Source organism: Lepeophtheirus salmonis, chromosome 5, assembly GCF_016086655.4.
Source record: "Lepeophtheirus salmonis chromosome 5, UVic_Lsal_1.4, whole genome shotgun sequence".
Taxonomy (NCBI): Eukaryota; Metazoa; Arthropoda; class Copepoda; order Siphonostomatoida; family Caligidae; genus Lepeophtheirus; species Lepeophtheirus salmonis.
In genome coordinates, this window is record NC_052135.2 from 58,880,913 (window position 1) to 58,905,438 (window position 24,526).

Here is a 24,526-nt window from a genome sequence, read left to right on the forward strand (position 1 = left end):
CCCCGTATAGAGTAGTGCATTCTCTACATATTGTGTTATAAATTAAATAATAATAAATTATGGAAAAAATATATATTGAAGTAAACATTTTTTTGTTGTATTTGTTGATGAGTTCGTTCTTACTCTGCCCATATATGTTATATAAAAGAAATGTATAATTTTGCGTAGGGAGAGTGTCTTGTAAGTAGTCATGGAAAGATTAAAGAAAAATCCCCATGCCAATTCTAATGCAATTCTATTAAAAATTCCCCATGCCGATTCTGATTCCTTAATATTTTAAATAAGTGTTCAAAAATACCAGTTTGCTAGCAGGGGTGAGCGTCCACAGGATAATATGCTTGATTTTTGGAATTTTTTTCGAAAAACATTCTAAAAATTAAATTTTTGAAGAAAAAAAATTCAAATTTACAATTTTATATTTAAAATTTTCTCAAAAATTCACAACTATTCACACAAAAAATTCAAAAATACTTAGTTATTCACAGAAAATTAATTTTATTTGGAAAAACATTTCAAATATTAAATTTCTTCGAACAAAATATCAAAAGTCTTTAGTTATTCACAAAAAAAACTCCAAAAACCCACAGCTATTCAAAAAAATTAAACTTTTTGAATTTGTTTTTTCAAAATTCAGCTTTTGGCAAAAAAAATTAAAAACCACAGCTGTTCTAAAAAAATTAAATTTTTTGAGAAAAAAAATTGAAATATAATTTTTTTATTATTTAATATTACATTATTTGGAGAAATAAACCTACAAAAATAACTTCAAAATCTTAAAAAAATAAAGGAAAGAAAGTTCATTTAGAGAAGAAGATACAAAAGGCACCAAGATAAGAAAAAGAAGGAATCGATCAGCCTGATCCTCAACTTTTCCAAAGTAGAACTCACTTCCTCAATGATATCTCTTTTGAACAGAGGTCTCAATTATTGCTTGACTCCATTACAGTTGAATCTCTCAAGAAGACTCAAATAGAAAAAGTTTCTTCACTTACAACAGGATAATCCAGATGAAGAAAAACCTCCACATTCCATCTTCAAGAAAGAAAAGACCAGCACACCTTCAAACACATGTGAAGACCTCACCATGTTCTGTAATGTTGTGAAAAGTAAACTTATTGGATCACAAAAAAATAAAGTCATTTCTAACCTGAACAAAGATAAGAAAGAAGCCTTGCCACAACTGATCAAGCTCCAACGAGACAGAGTAATAGTCATAAAGCTTGCTGAGAAGGGATCAGGGATTGTTATCATGTACTTTGAGGACTACAAAGAAGTCAGCAAAGGAGCATCTAGACAACCCAATCTACAACGAAAAGATTGACTAGAAACTAATTCAGGCTTTCCCTTCTCCACATGGTTAACAAAGTAATAAAGACAAAAGTTCCCCTTCAAGACCAATCATTAGTGGGAACAACTCTATCACTGCAAACATGAGTAAGGTTGTGTCTCACTTTCCTAGAAATCTAGTAAAGGATATCCCAAGATATGTCAATGATACTCCCCACAAGAGACTTGGAAGACTTGGAAGATATCAACAAACGTGAACTACTTCCAAACGATGCCTTTGACAATTGAAGAAGTCTTGAATACAAGAAAAGATAAATCAATTCCTACAGTAGTTCTCATGAAGCTCTTGTCCCTGGTCTTTACTCTCAACCTATTTGAGTTCAAGAAGGAGTTATTTATTCAACTTGTAGGGACAGCTATGGGGACAAGGGTGGCACCCACATATGTATGCCTATATCTTCATGGGATTCATGGACAAAATCATTAAAGGAGTGGCCAATCTTATTCTTGGAATGCCTCTTATAATGTACAAGAGATTTATTGATGATATTTTTTTTGGATATAGATTGGTACAGAGGAAGAATTCAAGACCTTCATGCAGAAGATCATTATTGAACTAAAATGCTCATATTACTTCCAGTAAAAATCAACAACTTTCCTTGATACTACTGTCTCCTGAAAAAAAGGCAAGTTGATGACAGACCTGTACAGGAAAGAATGGAACAGAGTTCAGTACTTTCTTCCTTCTTCCTCACATCCTGGCCATGTCACTAAAAACATTCATTACAGTCTGGCCCTCAGAGTTGTTAGGAGAGGCAGTCACTCTGAACAAAGAAAGGAAAGGATGGTGGAACTGAAGGAGATGTTGATGAGTAGAAGTTACTCTAAAAGAGTTGTTAAAGACTGTTTGAACAGAGCAATGTTGATGCCAAGAGAAGAAACACTGGAACACATTAGTGAGGGATCCCACAATGAAACAAATCTCCATTTTACCAATGGTTGAATTTAAACAACTGGGACATCTCAAAGTTATGATCTTTAAAGCCAAAGTTATGGAACTTTCAACTAATAAACATTAAATGTGAGGCTCAAAAAGTGCAAAAAGAACAAATGCAATTACAGCCCATTTCTGGGCATTAATAAAGAAGTCTGTGCTACTCAATCAAAAACTGTTGTACATATCCGTCATTTGGTTGACTGTTTTTGGGATTTTAGTAGTTTGCTAAACAGGTTAGAACGTTGCTCTCTCTAGCATTAGGTACTGGGAGAGGAGAATCATTATTACGATGGGATTTACCATGACGTTCTATATTTAATGTATTGTATATTAGTTAATGATATAATATAATATAGTTGTGTAAATAAGATAATAATCAGTCGTCATCATTATTGGATCGTTCTAAACATAACAACTGATCAGACGACTGAAGTAATATAATGTATTACTTGCTCAAAATTCAACTGTGGAGGCATATACATAGACCAAACAGGAAGAAGATTAAAAGCCAAAGTGAAAGAACATATAGATTACATCAATAAAGAAGAAGAAACTACTGGATTTCATTTCACTGGTGCCCAGAAGAAACATTATGTGAAAGTACAAATAATGGAAAAAGTGACTCCAAATAGAGAAGTGATGAGATTGACCAGAGAGGGAGAGTGGATTCCGAAGTTTAACACTATAGAGCAGTATTAAATAGCAAATCGTGAGGAAACTGCAACTACTACTTTATCAAAGCTTCCTTGATACTTTTTTAAAATTAAATATTTAATTGTAAGATTATATATTTCTTTTATTTATATTTAAAATAATCAGTTACAATTCAAAAGGCTCCCAAGAAGGAGTGGACTATGTTTTTCTATAAATGAAAAAATGGTGTTTTTGCCTCTTACGTCCAACGAGGAGAATTGTTGGTTGTCTTTCTTCAAAAAGTTAATCATCAATTTGGAGAATAAATTAAAAAATATATAGCTATTCACAGAAAATTAAATTTTGGCGATTTTTGTTTTGTTTTTGAAAAATTTAATTAAATATGAAATATAATTTTTTTGGAAAACAAGCTTCATTTTTCATTTTATAGAGGAAGAGAAAAATTCCTAAATTGGAGGGGGATCCAGCCCTTCCAGCCCTCCCCTGCGTACGCCCCTGTAATATTAAAAGAAACTATTGAATGTCAAAATGAGACCAATAAATACAAGGACCTAAATCTTACTGTCCATCAAAAATTCAGCTCTCTTTTGCCTAGTTTTATTATAGCATATGTTAGACCCTAATGTGTATTAAAAATATGTTATTACATCGTTACATAACCTTATTTCTATAGTGTAGACAATAAATGAAAAATGAAAATAATGAAATATTTCCTTTAATCATATAACTTTTCGCATCTCTAATCGATCAAAAAAAAGAACAAATCTAGCCATTCATAGGGTGTTTCAGTACCTATTAATTATATTTTGTTCAAATATTAGTATTTATCATTGACATCAAGTATTATTCAATGTAGTTATTTTTTATTTTTTTATTTTAAGAGCCATTTGATAATTTTCGCCTACAGTTATTATGCAATATATGACGTCAATGCAAACGGTCTATTGTATAATTACTATTTCTATGGAAAAAAAGACAGAAATAAAAAGGATTTAACTATTTTATGATAACTTTTTTTTTTCAAAGTGTGTAGATGACATTACTCAATGGCTATGTCTGAGATATTTCAACATAGATGAGGTGGCTTTATCAAAATACATTTTTAAATGCAAAATCAATGCATATTTCCTTACATAAGGATAAAAACTTTCAGGATAAATTTATATGTATTGATAATTGCGTTTAAAGAAAAGCTTATCAAGGAACTACATGACAAAACAAAGAATCTTTGAAACTCCGAATTAAATTCTAGTAGTACTTGACTCAAAAAAAACTTTATTTCAGATTCGTAATCCGCTCAATCACAAATTGTAAAGATTTTTTTTCCGTATCATATCTAGTTTTGGAGAATTTTCAATTTTTGAGTATTTTTATACGTTTGATAGGTTAGAACCAACTTTTGAGTTTGAAAAAAATCAATAATTCACACAAAAAATGTCTTATTTATAATAAATATGTTTTAAAACATATGATTTTAATATGCCATCATCCTATCCTGAAAAAATACAGTTTGAAGGTTACAAAAACCGCCATATTGGTTTCATGGTTTTTTGTTTTGTTTTTTCATACTTAAAGGTTAGCTCAAACCTACAGAAATTGTAACAATACTCCAAAATATATAATTTAAAAACAAAACATTTAAAATATTGTGGTTTTTTAACATTTAAATTAAGTGTTCACGGAATTGCAGGATCGTATATCAAATAAGTATTAGCTCATATTTGGAAACAACATCTTCATTTGCAAAGAATAAACTAACTTTTATGAGAATGATTGATTTACTTTTCGGGAGGAGGGGTTGACCCCTCGATGGATTATTAGAGTCGGGGAAATTGGGATGTTACTTGGATAATTTTTATTATTATGTAATTATTAGGTGAAAAAGATTAAATGTCGCTCCTAAAAATACTATTATTTCATATTTGAGTCGGAAGAATGGAAAGGCCTTTAGCTATTTTTGTATAAAGATCAGTTTTAGAAATAGACATTCTATATTTGTTTCGGGAAATAAATGGGATATCAGTAGGAAGATTTGAAAAAATATATAAATTTATAAGGCATGGCTACAGATAGAAGTTTAATAAATATCAACTGAACCCTACGGAAACTACATAATTTCTATAACATAGTCATTTATTCCCAACTATTCTTCACTAATAGTAGGGAATTGTTTACAGTTAATGTCAAATGAGCTAATTCAAGTTCCACCAATCAAAATTTAGTGGAAAAGTTAGTTGTGGAAGAAAAGTCAACAGCCGACAAAAGAGTATATAGTTAGGGAATTATATTATTGTTGAAATCCTCATGAATATACATTTAAAAGAAGTATATTCTAGTCACCTGGAAGATATTAGAAATTTTATTAATTATTAATCTCTCTATTGAAAATTCAAGCGTATTTGCAAGGAACCAACAATGTACGTAGTGATGAAAATCGAGTTGATTTTTTAGCTTGCCAGTTTTTTTGTTTTTTTGAGTAAGTAATCTGAAGAATGAATTTTCCTAAGCTTTAACTTCTGAGTAGTTAACGTCCCTTTCTACTGTATTCAATTATATTCAAAACCTCATTGAACATTTGTTTGTGCTCATAAAGGCATAAAGTAACCTTAGGGATTTGTTTCGAGTTATAATCGTAAGTCCTCGACAGAAGATCGAATTAACATGTCACCCTAAAAATTTGACACCTTAGTACACAGGCTAAAATAAAAATATAAAATAAGTTCACCTTTTTTATGACCTTTGACCTTTTATGTGACCTTAAAATTTTATATAGCTATTTCCTTAAGTAAAGAAAGCTTTAATGATTACGACATTTGGGAGTTTCTTTTTATTACTTTGAAAATAGATTTAAAGAAAAAATACACATACATTAATTTGGGGTATTGGGGTATTAACTTAACTTGCTCATTAGCAACACCCCCCCTACCCCTCCCTACCAATATACATATATATACACGACAAGGGATCAACAATAAATTGTATTCCTGTCCTTTGGGAAATAGAGCATAAGTATTGCATAACTTAATACTTCTTAATTTATCAAAAGGAATAAATTATGAAATAGTCAGGACGTATCAAGTCAAAGGAGGAAATCACAAGCTGACAACAAAATATATAGGGTATTCTTGTGTTAACGAGGTAACGTCTGATTCTTTTATTTTCACACTTTGAGAAAGGATCTCATAAGTGTAAATACCTGAGTGAAAATGTGAGTGATGTTTCAAACCCCCAATAATATGTTGGAGTGAATTAATCAATTTTTGTAAAGATTATCTATCATATTGATTTGTCCCATACAAATTAGGCTATCTTTATCAATTGTTTACTCCAAGAATGAACATTTATTCCGAAGGGGGCCGGTAACTAAGTAATATTTGAAGAAGAGATGCCAATTAAAAGAACCCCAAAGTTTTTGGACAGTCTAGTTCCTAGATTATAATTGATGTTTCTGTAAATTATTTTATTTCTTGGATACCAAAGTGAAATTAAAATACTACTATCTACTGTTGTCATGGTGACAATAAATATAAAAAGAATAATTCACATGCATTTACAGTCTGCATGACTTTTTGTTTTGGGTAGGGGGCTTATAGCAAATAAATTTGAAGGCTTTTTTTTAATAAAATACATTCTTGGCTAATATACTTAACACTTTTTGGGAGGCGGGTTATAGTTCAAAAATTTGGGAGTTATATTTTAAATGCGTTTGTACCCCTGGTACCTTGGTATAGTAGCGCTATACCCAACAACACAATTGCTGTACAAGAGATAAAATTGTTTTAATTTATGAAATCCCGTTACTTTTTTTTATAAGATTCTGTGTTTTAAATGCAAGTCTCTACTTCAAACAATGAATCAGGTTTCAATTCTTTATACAATAAAGAATGTAAAGGTATTTAGTCATAAATACCGAGTGATCCATTTAAATCTGAACAATTTAAATTTTGAACTTCAACTAGATATATGTAATTTATTAATTAATAATAGAATTATCACAAATTAATACCATAAATAGATATGAGTCTGAGCTCTCTTCATCATTAATGTAGCCGCCCTTAGTGGCAATGATGGCTTCCAGGCGGCGGCAGAAGGCCTGACACCTGCTATGGATGTAGTCCTCTGTCATGGGTTCCCATTACTGGCTGATAGTGGCTTTGAGGGTCTCACTGTTTGGATGAAAGACACTGTAGGCCGTCCCCTCAACATGCCCCCAATAGGTTTAGTCGAGGGGGTATGCATCAGGGCCGGTGGGGAGCCAAAAGTATCAAAAAAGAGTTCAAAAGAACACATAAGACTCATTCAAAAGATTATTGCAATGAAGGAGATGAGTTTCTTTCATTGCTAGTGTCTATAGTGGCCTATCCACCCTCACAAGGCTCTTTCCACCCCCTTTTTTGATAGATGTCTGGATAGTCTGGTGTGAAACTCTGAGATCTCTTGCATAGGTCCTCTTGGACTTCAGGGAATTGACCTGAGCTCTTTTCCTTAAGTTCTCCGGGACCAGTTTGACCTTTTTGACATATCACTTTTTGCTCTCCAACGTTTCGGATTTACTGATGGCGTAGACAGTAGTTCCGGAGACGCCCAACTATTTGGAGTGCTTGAATGGAAATTTGTCAATCACGTTCTAGTGTCATTTTTTCGACTTAAACGTAAGCTAGAGAGCTCAGTTTTTTTTTTTTTTTGTAATTAATTATTTATGATTTAATATTTGGAAATATTAATTAATTTTAATTACTGAAACTTAATTAATTATTGAATGAGTAAGTGTTAAGATGTCAATGAACTTCTCACTCTATAAGTTAATTTTTAATAACGGAATATGTCAAAAATATCAAAATAAATTATCATTCTATACTGATGTTTATAATTATTTTGATATACTTTTTTTTTAACCTTTAAAAATATTAATTAAGTTTTTTTTTTCTAAAATCACTCTATGCAGAAAAAGAATGAATAAAATTTTGAGGATCCACGTATAGCACGCATCTTTATTTTTACATTTTCAGATTTTGATAATATAGAAGATAGCTCCTCAAGAAATCGTCAGTATTACTTTGATTTTTTCATGAGCACAATCACAATAACTTACTCAATACTTAGATGTTCTCTTCTCAAGAATAAAATAATAATATTAACAGACTAGGCTTTTTTTTATAAATATGACGTGGTGAGCCAGGGAGTACTTTAGCCTAGAAACTTAAGTACTTCACAGGCTGTGCTTTAGTTACAAACGCCTCATTTTAAGTCATATTTGTTATTTTTTACTTATATGTTGTACTTGACTTTTATTTTATTCATTAATATGAGCTTTAGGTACACACGCTCGTTGTTAAAATTGAGTCCTCAACTCTTATTTAATAGTGTAGCGTTGTATGAGTTGACCTAAACACCTGCGAGATTTTTTTCATTTTAACGTACTTTTTTTTTATAACTCTAGACATAGTGATGAAAATCGTGTTTCTTTTGACCCTGTTAAAAAAAAAGAAACCGAAAATCAACATGATAACACAGACAGTTTGATGAATGCTTTGTAGGGGAACAACTTATCTGTAATGATATTTCATTAGATCACCTACAATCAGCTGTGACAAGGGAGAACAGGGAGAAGGAAACAAGCAAAAACTTAGGAAAGAATCATTCCAATGTCGATACTCAATTCTGAGCCCAACATAGGCTGACACTGCGAATCCTCAAGGTTACTCACCGTCTTTTATGAGCATACAAGAATTTTCAAATGGGCTTTGAATATAATTTAATGTATTTGAAAAAGAAGTTCACTACACAGAAGCTAAATGATAATGAGAAAGACTGAAGAAAATAATTTTTTTTCTTCGGTTGACCAATTCCAAAAAAACGGGCTAGCTAAAAGATACACACGATTTACATCACTATCTTTATTTTCTCCTTTCTTTTCTTTTCTATGATACCCACGTTCGATTGTATTGTTATTCCTTATATTAAGTATCTACGTAGTCAAAAATGAAATACGTTGTACGCACAAATATAATATCTTTTTACTTGCTAGCCAATGTTACTTTAAAAAAAATCAACCACAAATAACAATTTTTTAAACAAAAGAACAGATGTTTAACTCAATTCAGTCAAATTATATCAACTCAATGAATACTTGCATCTTATGATAACATAATGAAATACCCTAATTTCCTTAATGAAACATCCTTTTATATAGAAGGAAGAAAGAGTTGATGTTATTATAAATACTTAAGGGTTTACGTACATTCTTGCCTACAGAGAAACTTTGCTTTCTTAATACAGATCGGTTAAACAATTTATTTTATATATAGTAAAGAATAATGTTTGATTTTAATCTTTAATAAATAAGTTAACAATTTTTGCCCATTTTTCAAACTTTTACCGAAATCTGCAACTTAAAAATGGCGACATTGTTTAAGAATGTCCTTTTGCATAGGTGATTTTTTACCGATTGACAACTATTTTTCATGTTAGCATTAATCAAAATTTGCAAAAAAGTTAAACTACAAATCCCTCGAATATACTCGTAGATACATTTATAAAAAAACTTTTATTTTACCGAATAATTCTATGGTATTTGGAAACGTATACTAATCGTGTGCTCTGCACGGTTTAACTATTATGTATGTATATTGTATTTAGTATATCTTACTTATGTAAATAAATTAAAAAAAGGTAGAATAATCGCTTTTTGTAAATCATATTACATCTAACGTCATTTGTAACGCTTAGACGCTTTCTATTTTTTAATTATGTACTTCCTTTAATAAATATAAATCAAATTAAGTATAAAAAAATGTACACGTTTAATTTCTTATCTATGTGTGTATTTTAATTTACATCTTACCAATTTTAGCTTAGTAATAGAGCGTTTTCACGTGACGTCAGAATATTCGATGTTGGCCATTTCGAGGGTCTAAACAACTAAGTTTTATAAAAATGATTAATACTCATTAATAATAGGGAAAATAGTGAACTAATGAATATTAAAGTGGGACCAAAAATTAAAAAAGACTTAAACTTTACTTTGTTCAAAAATATATCACTACATTGCTTAGTTTCATTACAATATTTGACCCTAACATACATAAAATATGTAATACAATTTTATTTCTATGTTATACACAATAATTTAACCAATACGTTAGAAAGAATAAGATTTTTTTCACTAATATCCCACTTTTCTCGTCCCTAATCTGTCCAAAAAAAAAAAAAAGATTTTTTTTTTTTACAAATCCAAACATTTTCAGTACTTTGATTAAATTCAAATGTCACTGTTTATCATTGACATCAAGTAGTATTCAACATAGGCGCTAAGTTTAAAAAAAAAATAATTTGGGGAGGTTTCATCAAGTTTATTGCAAATGTACCGTTTTTATGTTGTAAAAATTTCTACTTTGAGTCCCTAAGGTAGGCGTCTCCTTTTATCAACGATTTTGGATTGAGATTATTTGAAAATGTGTATAGTCGATATCGAATGGCACAGGATGCGAATAATATTTACTCACATTCAATAAATTGTATGTATGTAATTAATAATTAATTAATGACTTCAAATGGGAAATTGACCAATTGATTACATAATGATATGTGACGGCCTTCAGCTGTAGATAAATATTCTTACTAGATTTCGAAGAGATTTCATAAAGATGATACTCATTATTTATGCAACTTAAAATTACTTACAGTATTAAATATATACATACGTATTAATTACTATTGACCAAAAAAAGTTAACATCATTCTAGATAAATTTACAGACAAGGAAATTGTTTTGATATAGTGCTTGACCACCTCAGATCTCGAACAAAACTTCGGAATCCGGCCCAACTCCTGTAACTTTTATAAACACAATATAGCTTATACTTTGATCACAGGCCACTTGTTGACATTGTTGATCACTAGGTATTAAACCATTTGTTGGGATGGGAAATATGTTGAGAAAAATAACAGTTTTGAGATTTGAAAACGAAAAAAGGTTGGAGCTATGGTATTTTTTTTTTCTTCTTTGTTCATTCTTTAATAGATTGTAGTACTGTTAAAATCTCTCTCTGAATGATAAATTTCGCCTACTTCTGGTGTAATTTAAAGAAAATGCATTGTAATATATATGTTTAAATATAATTTTGCAGTATTTTCCGTGAACTAATACTATTTTTAATGTTGAAGGTTCTCTCTTCTATAGCAGTTGTACATTTTTCCTTCTAAAATCATATGACAGAAAACTGATGTTTACGAGGGTATTAATTCAGTAAGTCTTGCACCCACCTTTTCCATGCGCCCTAATTGTAATTGTAGATTAGGCCTTTGCTGTGTTTTAGAGTTTTAAGTTGCATTTTAGACTAAACACTCTGAGATTATTTCTTTTAAATTCTTATACAAAAAAGTTAGGGTAAAAATTGATGGTTGAGAAGTTTTTTCTGATGGGTGGGGGGGGGGGGATTCAAATGTCGACTGTATGGCTTCTCGACACTCTTTCTGGAAAGAATTAAAGTAGAATTCCGGAATTTTACGGTATGTAATATCTAAAATCCCGTCAATGACTTTATTTGACTTCTGAGAATACGCAATTTCAGGGTTATCCGCAGAATTATAACTTTTTTTTTTTGTGAGGGGGGGCTTGGTTTTTGGTTTTTTTTTTGTAAAGATATCCAAACATTTCAAATATTTTTTTTTTCTCTGCTGCATAATTATCTCCAAAGATCTTTTATTAAGAAAGTTTTTCTTAAAAAAATACTCCTATTTTTGCGTAATCATTTTTTATCCTGACCAAAAAAATTACTAGTAAAAAAAAAGAAAAAGAAGAGTTGTTCTAGTTTGTAGATTATAATATGCAATATTCTTAGAAATAAATTGCCTGTACCCACATGATAGATGTAGTAACCCACCTTAAATATCGTTTATCAATAATGTCAAAGGAAATATTCATAATATCTACATACAAAGTAACTTTGTAAATCTTTTGTTTTGATTGAAGACGATATTTAACCATTATGACAAAAACATGTAATCTGAGACTTGTTCAAAATAAATTCCTATTCGTCTGATTTACATGATAAATTCTATAAGCATTGGAGGTTGTCATCAAACATAAAAAAAATTAAATTCAATCAAGTGACATCATCACTCAAAAGTATGAAAAAATAACAACTTAATAATTTGGTGAAAGAAAAGATAAAATAAAATAAATCTTACTTCCAAATGGTAATGAAGAAAAAGAAGGGAATCATGACTGTTACGTAGAGCGGCAAAACCATTATTTTCACCATAAAACTCCATTGAAGCCCCAAAACCTTGAAATCGCCGAATCTAAAATGCTTAAAATGAACAAATTCAGATATTCCAAAAAGGATTCCTGGAACAGCCATTGCTGCAAGAGTTAATAGTCCAAATGAAATATGCCCACTGGGGCATAAATTCTTTTCGTGATTGATGCACTTAATTGTAAAATTCTGCCTAGAACACTGCTTTAAAAAAAACGAAACCGTCCCTCCGTGCTTAGAAAGCCCTTCTCAAGTATAAAATTTCCCAGGATCTTCAGTCTATTTTTTTCTTTATTCAAGAACTCAAGCATTATTTGTAGGCCACTTTCCTCCTCAGGGGTCAAATCAACACTCAGGAACTTGAGAAAGAATTCGATTGAAAATCTATGGAATGCATCTGTGATGAGTTCGTTAAGCCTAGGGATTTCATCAAAGGCTTTTTTTTACTTGAAGAACGGCGTTCACTTCCGATGGGTAAAATTCAGGCAGTAGTTTTTGGATCTTAGTAAGAACAGCTGCTTTTTCTTTGTCATTCAAAAACTTGAAAAAGAGCAAGGGCTCTGTTATAAGCTCTGTGAGGGAAACATTCAACTCTCCAAGATACTCTTGTATTTTGGGAAAATTCTCCACCTCGATTTTTCCAAATGCTAATCGGATTTTATCTACGTCCGAGGCATTTAATTTGGAGGAAAGACTATCAATCATTCGAGGTAGTTCAGGGGTCCAATCCTTGATGAACCCTTTCAATAATTTGATTTCATCATCTGTTAAGAGTTGAGTTATTTTATCAATGGCAATGAGGCCTTGACTCAAATTAAGTCGTTTGATGGTTTGAGTCGTTACTAGACCTTTTAATATGGAGTTTGTTCCATTAGGACCTCTTGGAGAGAGAAAAACATGTAAAAGTTCATCCTCATTCTCAACATTGTCCTCCCAAAAGGATCTAACTACATCAGAGCGATTATCTCCACGTAGGGGTTTATCACATAAATCTAAGCCCAAGTCTATGAAACTCCTATATTTCTTCTCATCAAAAGAGCATGACTCTGATATGGGTGCAATGTCAATGATTTGGAAGCGTACAATGTCATTTATTCTATTGGCCCAGTGAAGCGGGAGGGATTGAATTGTTTCCTCTCTTAAAGTCATGTAGAAATGGTTCTTTAGAAATCCAGGTATTGTTGTATCCGTTTCATTACTTACAAGCTCTGATGGATCAAACGTAGGGAAGACATGACTAAAGGACTTGTAGCAGTTTCTCATATCCAAGTACTTGGAAGACACCGATAAGTCTAGAGCAGTATCGATGAGGAAGAGTGCCAATCCGAGGAAAAGGTAGCGAAAGAGTCTAATATAAACAGAGATCGAGACAGTATTTTTGGAGGTAGAGATCATGTTGATGAATGCTTATTTTCCTTTTCCCTTTCAGTTAAAACTTGAGCAAATCCATGATGATCAAACGGGTCATACACCCGATAGATTCCACAACCAAAAAACAGCACAACACCAACACTTGTCAATATAATTCATGGAAACTTGATGTTATAAACTTGGACTCTGTTATTTTGATTAAAAAAGGGCTCCTCTTCTTCCATTCGCTTCACACATTCCGCCCGTTTTCACCTATACCTTGGCTGGTTAAGGTAAAGGCTACGTCATGCAGAAGGATATCACTTTTCCTCTCGTTTTCATGACTACATTTTCTTCTTCACGTGAAATTCAAGGGGAATACACTCTCACACACAGAATAGACTTAAGAAAAGAAAATAAATACCTTATTTCAAAAGAACACACACTTGGCCTAGCCGACTACTCTCAGAGTGAGATAAGACAGGGAGAGTTGATCTATTTTCTAATTTGATATAGACATTATTCACTTATAAATACATAATATCTACAGATTTAATTATACTTTTCCCTTTTTTCTACATATTTACAAAGAGATATATAATGTCCATTCGTCAACCATTGATCAAACCGTAATCTAATAAGAAATGAAAAGAAACAGAAAACAAAGAAAGAAAAAAATGCGTGCCCTGCCATGGTTTGACATAGTATATTATATGTACACTGTACCGTACACACATACCTACCTATACCTTTAATTCCTTTGCACAAAGCGGGAGCAAAACAAAAAATAGCAACACTCAAGCCAATCCCAACATTGACTTTTTCTTCCTTTGAGCGGTTTAATTCCAGGAATATGTAATTATAATTAGTGTTGTATCCAGGAGCATCCGCAGAATTATACATAATAAATATTTTTTTTAAATAATTAATTTATTTAAAAAAAAAAAAAAAATTAGAAAAAAAGTTCAGAAATTCATAGCTGTTCACAAAAAATTTCAAAAATGAAAATAATACATTATAAATCTTTTGAAAAAAAATATTTCAAATACTAAATATTGAAGAATTAATTTTTTTTAAATATTTGGGCTGAAGGGGCTACAGGACCCGTGACTTAAATTTATTTATTCTTTTTTTCATCAGTTCTAGTGCTGACAATCTGAGGGACCGACGTTCTTAAGTGCAGGTACCAAGTAGTGTTGTGTCAGTCTGTATTTAGGACTGAAGTCCACAGTCCCGTCCAGTTAAGTCTCGGTTCGGTACAGCTCAGTACTAAAACCTATGAAGTTTGGTGTTGGATGATGTCACTCAACTATATTTCTTCTTTTTTTAATCAGTTCTAGTACTAACAGTCCAGACCGGTTCTAAGACTGAACTTAAGCAAATAAATAAAGGACTGAGGTTCTAAGACTAGACTTGACTTAACAGAATAAATAAACATTGACACAACACTAATTAGGGATTTTTTAATATAATTGCTTGCATCCCTAAAAACATACGATCTCATATTTTTCCTATATCCTTTTAACATTCCAATATAATTACATATATGTTTAAAAATAGATACCAATAAACTTCTTTTCTCTCTCCTAAAAAAAACCCACAAATTTACTCAGACGACCTTGAATTATACCTATTCTTTAAATTGTCTATTCATTTTTAACTAGAGGTTGAAATCGTTACATTTTTACTCTCTCATTTGATATATATAGGTACTAAAAATATATTCATTTAGAAAGAACAAATCAAAAAGCATTTAATCAATTAGTTTTATTAGATACGATTAACTTAGTAACTACAAGGTTCTAATTTGATTATTATTACTGCCTAAAAATTATTTAATTTGATAGTTATTACATAACTTCTTTTTTAGGTTTTGCAAAGGTTTAAGTTCATTTGAACTGCCTACGGTGTAGAGATTCAATTCCAACAAATAATATTTTAGAATATGGTAGTGATTATTCGGGTGAGATAATAACAGCTATACATGACAAACTAAATTAATTTACTTTATGCCTCCTTATGAAGTTTTTGAAATAATTTCCTTTGAAGTACATTAATATTTGTTAACTAACAACCAATATTTGATTATTAGTGTTGAGACTCCTTCCCTAAGCGATTTTTTTTTTCTAGTCGGTCTCAAGTAATTTTTTAGGCCGATTTGGGTCAATATTTTAGTAGAAAAATGAAAATTTTATCGTTTTCAAATAGTGGACTTTTTCGGTCGATATCTATGGACTGATTTTCTCCCTACTCCTGTTTTATGATTTGTAAGACATTGGTTTATCCAAGACTTTCAACAACATATAAATTTGTTGTTCCAACATGGTTTTTTATTGATCTGACATTAATAAAAATCAATAGAATCAGCCTAGACCAAATTTTAACCGAATGTTTCTTCGTGACCGATCTAAAGCCAATTTTTCTTTGTAACTGATCTTTTTCAAACTTCTTTAAAGGAAGTAATTCGTTCGATTAACTCAAAATAATAACAGTATCAGATCAATCTTGGATATTCTTACCCAAACCAAACACTTGAATTTAATTATGTGGGCACATTAAGGTTGAGTATGCTTTATATATCTACATTATACAGGGGCGTCCACAGGATTATTATTTTTTTGGGGGAGGGAATGCTTAGTTTTGGATTTTTTTAGAAAAAAAAATCCGAAAGTTACAATTTTTTTGGAAACAAATAAAAGAACTAAATTTTTGGAATTGTTTTTCAAAAATCAACAGCAATTCACGAATAATTAAATTTTTTCAAAAATCCAGAGATGTTCACAAAAACTATAATTTTTGGAATTTTTTTTTCAAAAATTAAATTTCATATACAAAATTTTTTGGAAAAAAAATGAAAAATTTAAAAAATCAATAGTTGTTCAAAGACAATTAAATTTTTTGAAAATAATTTTGAAACATGTAATTAATTTTTTTGAAAAAAATTCAAATATTACATTTTCTATTAAGAATAAAAAAATCCTTTTTTTGTGGGGGGGGTAAGAATAAAAAAATCCTTTTTTGGGTGGGTGATACAGCACCTCCAGCCCTCCCCTACAAATGACCTTGTAATAATACCCTCTTAATATAAAATTTACAATGGAAATTTCATATTAAATAATCTTTACGCTACTTAACCAAAGATGGAGAGAGAAACGTTTCTTAAAGGCCTTTCGACTAAAGCTTTTAGCTAAATTTATTATAATTGCCAATCCAACAATTATTCTGTCTCTCCATTGATTACATTCCTTTGAAATAAAGATAAAATATATAAATCAATTTACATTGATATTTAAGTTGGTTGGTTAAGATAAGTCAATTAATTTTGAAGAGCCTTTGAGATTGTTATCTTCTGCATCTAATACCTTCTTCAATTATTATATGAAAATAAAACTGTTTATTTACAGACAAATATGAACCGATATATTCTCTGAATTGTTGTCGCCAGTTCTAGCAGGGATGAACCGATTTATCCGGAGCTAATCTGTAAAATGCTGCTGATTAATGGGTAATTGGCAAATGTTCCTGATAAAGTTTTAAAAAAATAAAATACAAACATTGTTCAATTACCAACGAAAAAACCCCAAAAAAAACAACAACACTTGCACGCTATAAATGCTTAGTATTTACAGCTTTAATGATCGATAATCAAATAGCTACATGAGCATATACAAAATACCAACTTTCATTAATTTAATTTATAAGGGATTTGAATATAATATATATAACACACATAAGAATAAACTAAAGTAAAGGCTAACGCAGCTAAATCCTAAAAAATGATAGCGTGCAAGTTTGGTTGTTTTTGTCAACCTAAATAATGTTTTTATTTTATTTTCTTAAGCTGTTAATATTATTTAATTACTGGGTAGATAACTTCTATGTATAAAGTGTAACCTTAAGTTTGGGTACTCATGTAGGTGGAGAGTTACGCTGATACTTTGTTAGGGAGTTATTAGCATAAATGAAAATAATAATATCCACGGGTATGTGAAAAAAAAGAAACAGGAAATTAATGTTGTCACCCTGACAATTAGAATAATGAGAGGAGCAGCTAAGCTGTCATGACGTTTCATTAAATTAACTGCGAGCAGCTATGATGTGAAGGAAATATTTACAAACTCTATTCTGTATCTATCCATGAATTACTCCGATGTCGATCCTCAAATCTACTCCAGGTCGATTTCAAATTGACAGTATTACTCTTGAGCGTTACTCTCTGTCCTTCATGAGGAATAATGATAACAGCTATGTTCAGATAGTCACTACAGAAAGACGGGTCCTCATCCAATATATAATTTTATTTTAATCTATGGTTATAGAAGTCCCGGTTCGACTCATAGTAGAATTGAAGATTGACAGCAGAATAATTCCTGCTTATGTCCTTGAATGATATGGAGCGAACCTGTGTTTATTTCCATCGTTTTAGCTAATTTAATAAAATGTCATGACAGTTTAGCTGTTCTCCTTTCAAACATTCTTCAAATTGTCAGGGTTATCATTTTAATTTTTGGTTCCATTTTTTTACGTACTCAAAATACTTACGACATACAACCCTATGTATCCTTCTCTTCCGATAGATAGAAAGTAACTAAGTGTAATTTTAAGATAGTGTTGCCAGTGAGACTCTTAGTTACTAGCATTGTTTATATCCTATACCGTGGTGACTATTTTTCATAGGTTTCCAGCAGGGATGAGGACAAGTAATGGTGTAGATACTCCATAAAATTTTCTGAAGCCTCCGCCCCCTCCTCCCCCAAAAAGTCATATCTTATACTAGGTATGCCCCTATAAAATGAGTCTTTCGACTATTGGTACCCAGGTGTTGCCCGTTAGACATTATAAACTGGTCCATATATCTAAATGCTTATGTCGACATCTGTCAACAATATTTAATTCATTGTTTGTATAATTTCATTCAGCAACGAACTTTTTTCCCGCGTAAAAATGTCTAATTTTCTGCCTACAAACTATGATGTGCAGACATAATTGATTTTCTGTTACCAATGGAAGAAAACCGCTTCTCAGGCATATCAAATGCTTGTGGAACATGCTTTAAGCATAACACTGTGCTTCAGATGGTTTGAAAAATTCCAAAGGGGTGATTTTGCCATGAGAAATGAAGAGCTTCCGACAAGAAGGCAATGCTGTGTGTGTTCTGGGACCTGTTTGGTGTCATATGGTATGACTTTCTACAATCCGGTCAAACTGTTAATGGTGATCGCTACCAATAACAATTGACCGATTTGAACCATCCTATACGCCAAAAACGCCCAAAATATGAAGCCAGGCAACATAAAGTAATTTTCTTTAATGACAACGTACCACAGATCGCTCTATGTCCAGCCGCCAGCTTGTTGAATCGTATAACTGGGAACCTCTTGCTCATGTGGTCTTACTCACCAAACCTAGTGTCTTACGATTATTACTTATTTGCATTGATGGGCCATCCAATCAATGATTTACGCTCTGATTCTCACGCTGAACCCAAAAATGGATCGATGGCTAGTTTGCTACCAAAGACGAACCCTTTTTTTTTTTGGAAAGACATCCATAAATTACCTGAAAGAGGGGGAAAATGTGTAGATAGCGAAGGTGCATACTTTGAAAATTAAATTTGTAACCATTTTTTCACAATAAACATTCAAAAATAAAAAGTTTCATTTCATCGGCGCATACCTGGTATATATTCATAAGCCTGTCTTGGATATAATCACACACAGAATCCAAAATGATGCAACAGATCCATCAGAAAAATAGCAAGTAGACGTCTTAAATAACCAATCATGTTCCTATTATACTTTTTGGGGCATCTGACATAATTAAGAGCCTGTTTTTGACCAAAATAAAACCTCCTGTTCCATCTCTCATTCGATATATTTCTCCTTGTCTCTGTCTCTTACCTTTTCTCCTCTTCCTCTGTATCTTTATAAATCCCTCTCTCTGTCTGTCTCTTTTCTCTTACCTTCATTCTTTGTTTCTATTCTCCTCCATTTCCGCTTCAACGTGGCCCCCCTCTGCTAGTATATATATATATATAATAAACCTATTCATTGAAGTATTTATATAAGGGTGTTGATAATTTTTGGGGATATGCTGCCCCCTCCCAATTATGAAAGCTACCAACGTCCTCCGCCCAAGTACATTGGTAATTGAACTTAAGGGCCCTTATTCTAATTTAGTAGTTATACTTATGTATTCATGAAGCACGAGTACTGATGCTTGTTTTAAAAGTGGTATTTATGAATACTTAAGTACTTCCAAGTAACTTCGACAAAAAATGATAAAAAATATTTCCCTTATTTTGTTAAAAAATGTTTTTAAAAACAATAGTTATTTTCATTAATTTTAATGTGTACATGTTTGTTGATATAGGATAGGGGTAGCAAGAATTTTTAGTTGGTGTTTCCAAAAAAAAGTATGTCTTTTCTCGTCGTATGTCACTTCTACGTGATTAATAATTTAAAGTATGTCTTTTGAGGGCACTAAACGTTTCGACAAGGATTTTTGAAGGGAACAGTAACTATTCATTTTGATTACAAGAGCCGGATCCATGCAACCTATCCCACTCATCTTCTTCTACATTGGTCATATAACTGATAAACCATTGTTTCCGAATGAAACTGGATTACAATTTCACAAGCCTAGCCATTCCAACAATCCCAGTGCCCGAAATTGTGTAAATCTGAATAAAAATGACAATTTCTGACAGCTTAAAAGCGACGTAAAATAAGCTTCTTAAGCAATCCCGATAGCTTGCTCCTAATCACTCGATTCCTCATGTGTTTTTTTAAGTTAGAAAATAATTGAAGTGAAAATGTTTCCATTTTAAATATAATTAAGTCGATTATTTGACTAATTGGAATAAGTACATAGTTGTTATTTTAAAGGCAAGAAAAGTTCAGAAATTAAACATAAATAAGCCAATTGTATTACTTACATCGAATAAATAAATAATTTAATTTTTGAACCTTTTTTTCAAAAATTTAATTTTCATATAAAATTCCAGTCCGAACTCTGCTAATTCATTAAAATATAAAATAAAATGGAACGCCAAATTAATAAAAACCAATTCAGGTATGTTAATATAGGTATGAATTTCAAGATCCTAGTGATAATTGCTTCATTGTGCATTAGAATTGTTGAAAGAAGTATATAACTTTAAAATGGAAAATGGACGGGGGGAGGAATTGAACTGATAATGATGATCTTAATGGAAATGCCTAACTATATTACAATGTAATATATAGTGTAATCTAATACTTCATCAATTAATACAGAAAAAAATATATGATAATAATTCTGTTTTGTATTTGTAGTTCATATATGTTCTTTTTGTTGGAACACTAATTCGTTTCTTGGATTTTTTATTTTTTTTGATGCATTTTCGAATCGACAGCCCTTATAAAAACTTAGAGACAATGTATTTTCAACCTTATGATTTCGGGACCACTGACCCAGTGCGTTGTCTAAGGATTACATTACTTTTTGATGTGTAAATTTTCAATTTACAAAAGCTATAGCCGACTTAAGATTTATACAATATATATATATTTATAATATTTCTACATAGGTAAAAGTATTATGATTGTAGACAACGACGCTACAAATCAATGATCTATGTAGCATCACTTCTTAATCCAAGTAAATATAACTAATTTTACTTCAATACTTGGAATCACAAAATACAAATAATAATTTCAAGGTTAATTCGTGTAGAATAAAAAAAGAAAATTCCTTTCCACAGAGTGTACTTTTTTGTAACTACTAATTTAATTTCTAATGAAATGGATTGTACAGATCGAGGTAAGCCTAATATAGTTAATAACATACATGGGTTCTGGGGCGTACATAGGATTTTTTTTTTTTTTTTTTGGAAAGGGCTTTATTTTTGAATTATTTAAAAAAAATCAAATATTAAACTTTAGGATTATTTCAAAAATCATTATCTTTTCACAAAAAATCAAATTTTTTATAATCTGCATATATATATTTTTTTTTTTTGGGGGGGGGGCTACAGCTTCTCCAGCCCCTCCCTGCCAACGCCGCTGGTCATAACACTAGAACAACGGTGTTATCACTTTTGATAGCATTTTGACTTTGCTGTAAAATATTACCAAGTGTGTCAAGCCCTAGCCTTCTAAAAAAGCCTTTATTTTATTACATAATAGCGGTAGTAAACGGCATTGCTCAGAGTTATTAGGCATTAACAAAAAGACACACTAAGGAGTACCAGATATATAGAGAGCCCACTCTTTTTTAAAGGACATTTTTTCTGCAAAATCTAGTCCCACTTTTTTGTATTTTTTGAAACAATTTCAAGTTTGCATCATAATACAATTAATCTTTAATTTATTCCAATAAGAAATGTGTATACTAAAAATGAGACTGAAATATACGCTGATTTTTAAGAATAAATTTATATCATTAGGGGAGTCTACGGGGAGGTGGTTGGAGGAACTGAACTCACTCAGATAAGATAATTTTTGCTTTTTACATGAAAATTAGCTATTTGAAATTTAATTCAATTTTTCAATATATTTTTTCAAATATTATAACATTTTTGTACAACACTCTATTTTAAAAATGAGAAGTAAAGGGATGATTATAGCTGGAGTTTAGTCTAGTGAGAAAAAAAAATTTAACCCTCTAGAACCAAATTACTATAGGAAATGATATATCTAGGTAAACAAAACAATTTAGCCCCTCATCTCTCTTTTAATCCTTTGGTAAACTTTGCATAATAATGTAGATTTACTATATTAATATAGAAAATAACTCCCCAACAAAATCCTTTTTGTTACTAAAGGCCTCTAGGGAAAGAGAGGTAAAGGAAAAAACAAACAAATCAATCTAAAAATAACCTAACGTATTCTTATCTTTCCACTAGAGGGAGACACACACCTTCACTCCTCCCACACTGGCTGGGTTCCTAGCTGGAGGAACATGTATCAGCTTCTAATTTTAAACCAATCGAAATTGAGAACTACAAAACCCTACCTCTTTGCTTAGAGTCCTTTAAGTGTTACTATCCGTTTTTTATGAGCACGTCACCCGTAGTTACTCAATACTTAGATTCAAAATTAAACTAATTATTCATAACAGTTTTAGAAAATAAAACATTGTTCAGGTTGCAAACAAAAACAAAAACTCCTACACCATTGTTGCAACATAGATATTTCTTAGATCAAGTAGTAACGCTCAAAAATGAGGGCTCTGCAAACATGCAGATAAACTTTGTTTTATTTGTATAGAAGTAAACACTAACATCTAGACAAAGTTTTGAAGCTACAGTCTTTTTAATTATCTTAAAAGAGCTTTTATTACTTCTGGAGACAGTTGAATTATTTTTGCACCCACGGATTTTCACTTGTTTAAGCATATACTCAGACAAATGGAAATTCATTCTTTTTTTTTTGTTTTGCTGCATTTTAACACTTTTATCATACCTAAATTTATTAAAACAGGCTCAAACATCATTCTTTCGTTGGACAGCATAGTTTTGAAACTTTGATGGGATTATTGTTGATACGAACAATCTGTGAAGGCAGCTGCTATACTTAAAGAAGGGATGTGTGTAAAGAAAAAAACTGAATATAGCTTTTAGAAAAGGGAAAATGTTGATGCATGTGCTCGCCAATCTTCGGTGTAAATTGATTTAAAAATAAATAAATATAAATTAATATATACTTATGATATTTTCCCCACACTACTATTATTTTTAATGTAGAAGGTTCTCCTCTTAATAGCAGTTAATTCATTTTCCCTCCCCAAAATCGTATAACAAGCAACTAAAATTAACAAGAGTACTCATTTGCTAATACCATACGTCTTGTTCCGGCCTTCTCCTCGCACTCATACACAAATCCCATCTCTAGCTATACCACCGTTGTTATAGTGTTAACTTGAAAACTCTGAATGTCATTAATCATTTTTCTAGGAATTTTCCTAATAAAGGAAATACCATAGACGAAAGATCATCCCTTCTTGCTACCCTTTTTGAGTATCTAAACCATTCTTTAGTTAATATGTATATATATGTATGGAGAATGTAATTTAGTAATTAGGGATTAACGTAAAGTTTAGGGGATTTACTAATATATTAATTGCATGTATAGATATAATTTTATGTCCTTAACTCATTCAAGGAATGTATTGCAAAATAAATTAACCACGAAATTAATTATGGTCTTTGACACAAAACATAACAATAATAAGCGGAAAGAGAAATAAAAATCTTAGGGAAAACATTATTAACACTATTTCGTAAAAAACTAGTATTGCCTTTATTGAATAATATTACTTGCTCACCCCTAATCTAAAATACTTGCTATAGTATAAATTTAAAAAGGAATTAGCCAGCTTTACTCTCCTTCCTACAACCTGTTTCCTTAGAAAATTGGGATAGCTTGTCTAATTTTTATTAAGTAACCTAATTAAGTAAAAAATGTACTTTTTAGGCTAACAACTCTAAAGACTACGCCAACTATTAAAACCAATAATGATTAAACTAAAAATGCATATTTTTACCTTCCAAAATACATACAAATCCCTGCCAGATAAAAATTAGGTGGTTAAGTTTAGATCTGGACGTTAGAAGTTTAAGAGACTTTTATTCTGTTGCATTTAGAGGTACTGTTATGATAACTGGCTGTTTACATTTACTCTTTGAGGTAAATAGGAGAAGAAAAATATTTCAAATCGTTTTATGGCTATTTATGTATATATTTTATAGCATCATAAAAACACACCACTCAACATCATTTCTTTTAAAAAATGTGTGTCTGTAGATGTCCTTTATACGTACCCACACTATAGAACCTAGGAGGCTGAAATTTTGCATGGCCCACTCTTTTGAGCTGGGACAGGCTAAGACGGGGTGTCGATTTTTGGGGAGGTCATATAAGGGGGCTTATACTATACACAAAAACCGTTCTTTGTAGCTCAAGGAGACTAGATAGCTGGTTGAGTTATTTATCAA

At 31.2% G+C, this 24,526-nt stretch overlaps 1 protein-coding gene across 2 annotated transcripts in view; it reads right to left on the reverse strand.

Annotated features, from left to right (window-relative positions):
• LOC121117379 (uncharacterized) overlaps positions 1-14,291 on the reverse strand; it is a 35,182-nt gene extending 20,891 nt beyond the window's left edge. The window contains exons 1-2 of one of the 2 annotated variants that reach the window (XM_040711793.2): positions 13,973-14,203; positions 12,131-13,904 (exon numbers count right to left, since the gene is read on the reverse strand). In XM_040711793.2, coding sequence (XP_040567727.1) covers positions 12,131-12,303 — 173 coding nt within the window. In that variant the 5' untranslated portion in view covers positions 12,304-13,904; positions 13,973-14,203. Of the gene's footprint in view, positions 1-12,130 lie in introns of both variants that reach the window. The other variant, XM_040711792.2, reaches the window with a different exon arrangement.
• Positions 14,292-24,526: the final 10,235 nt, after the last annotated feature.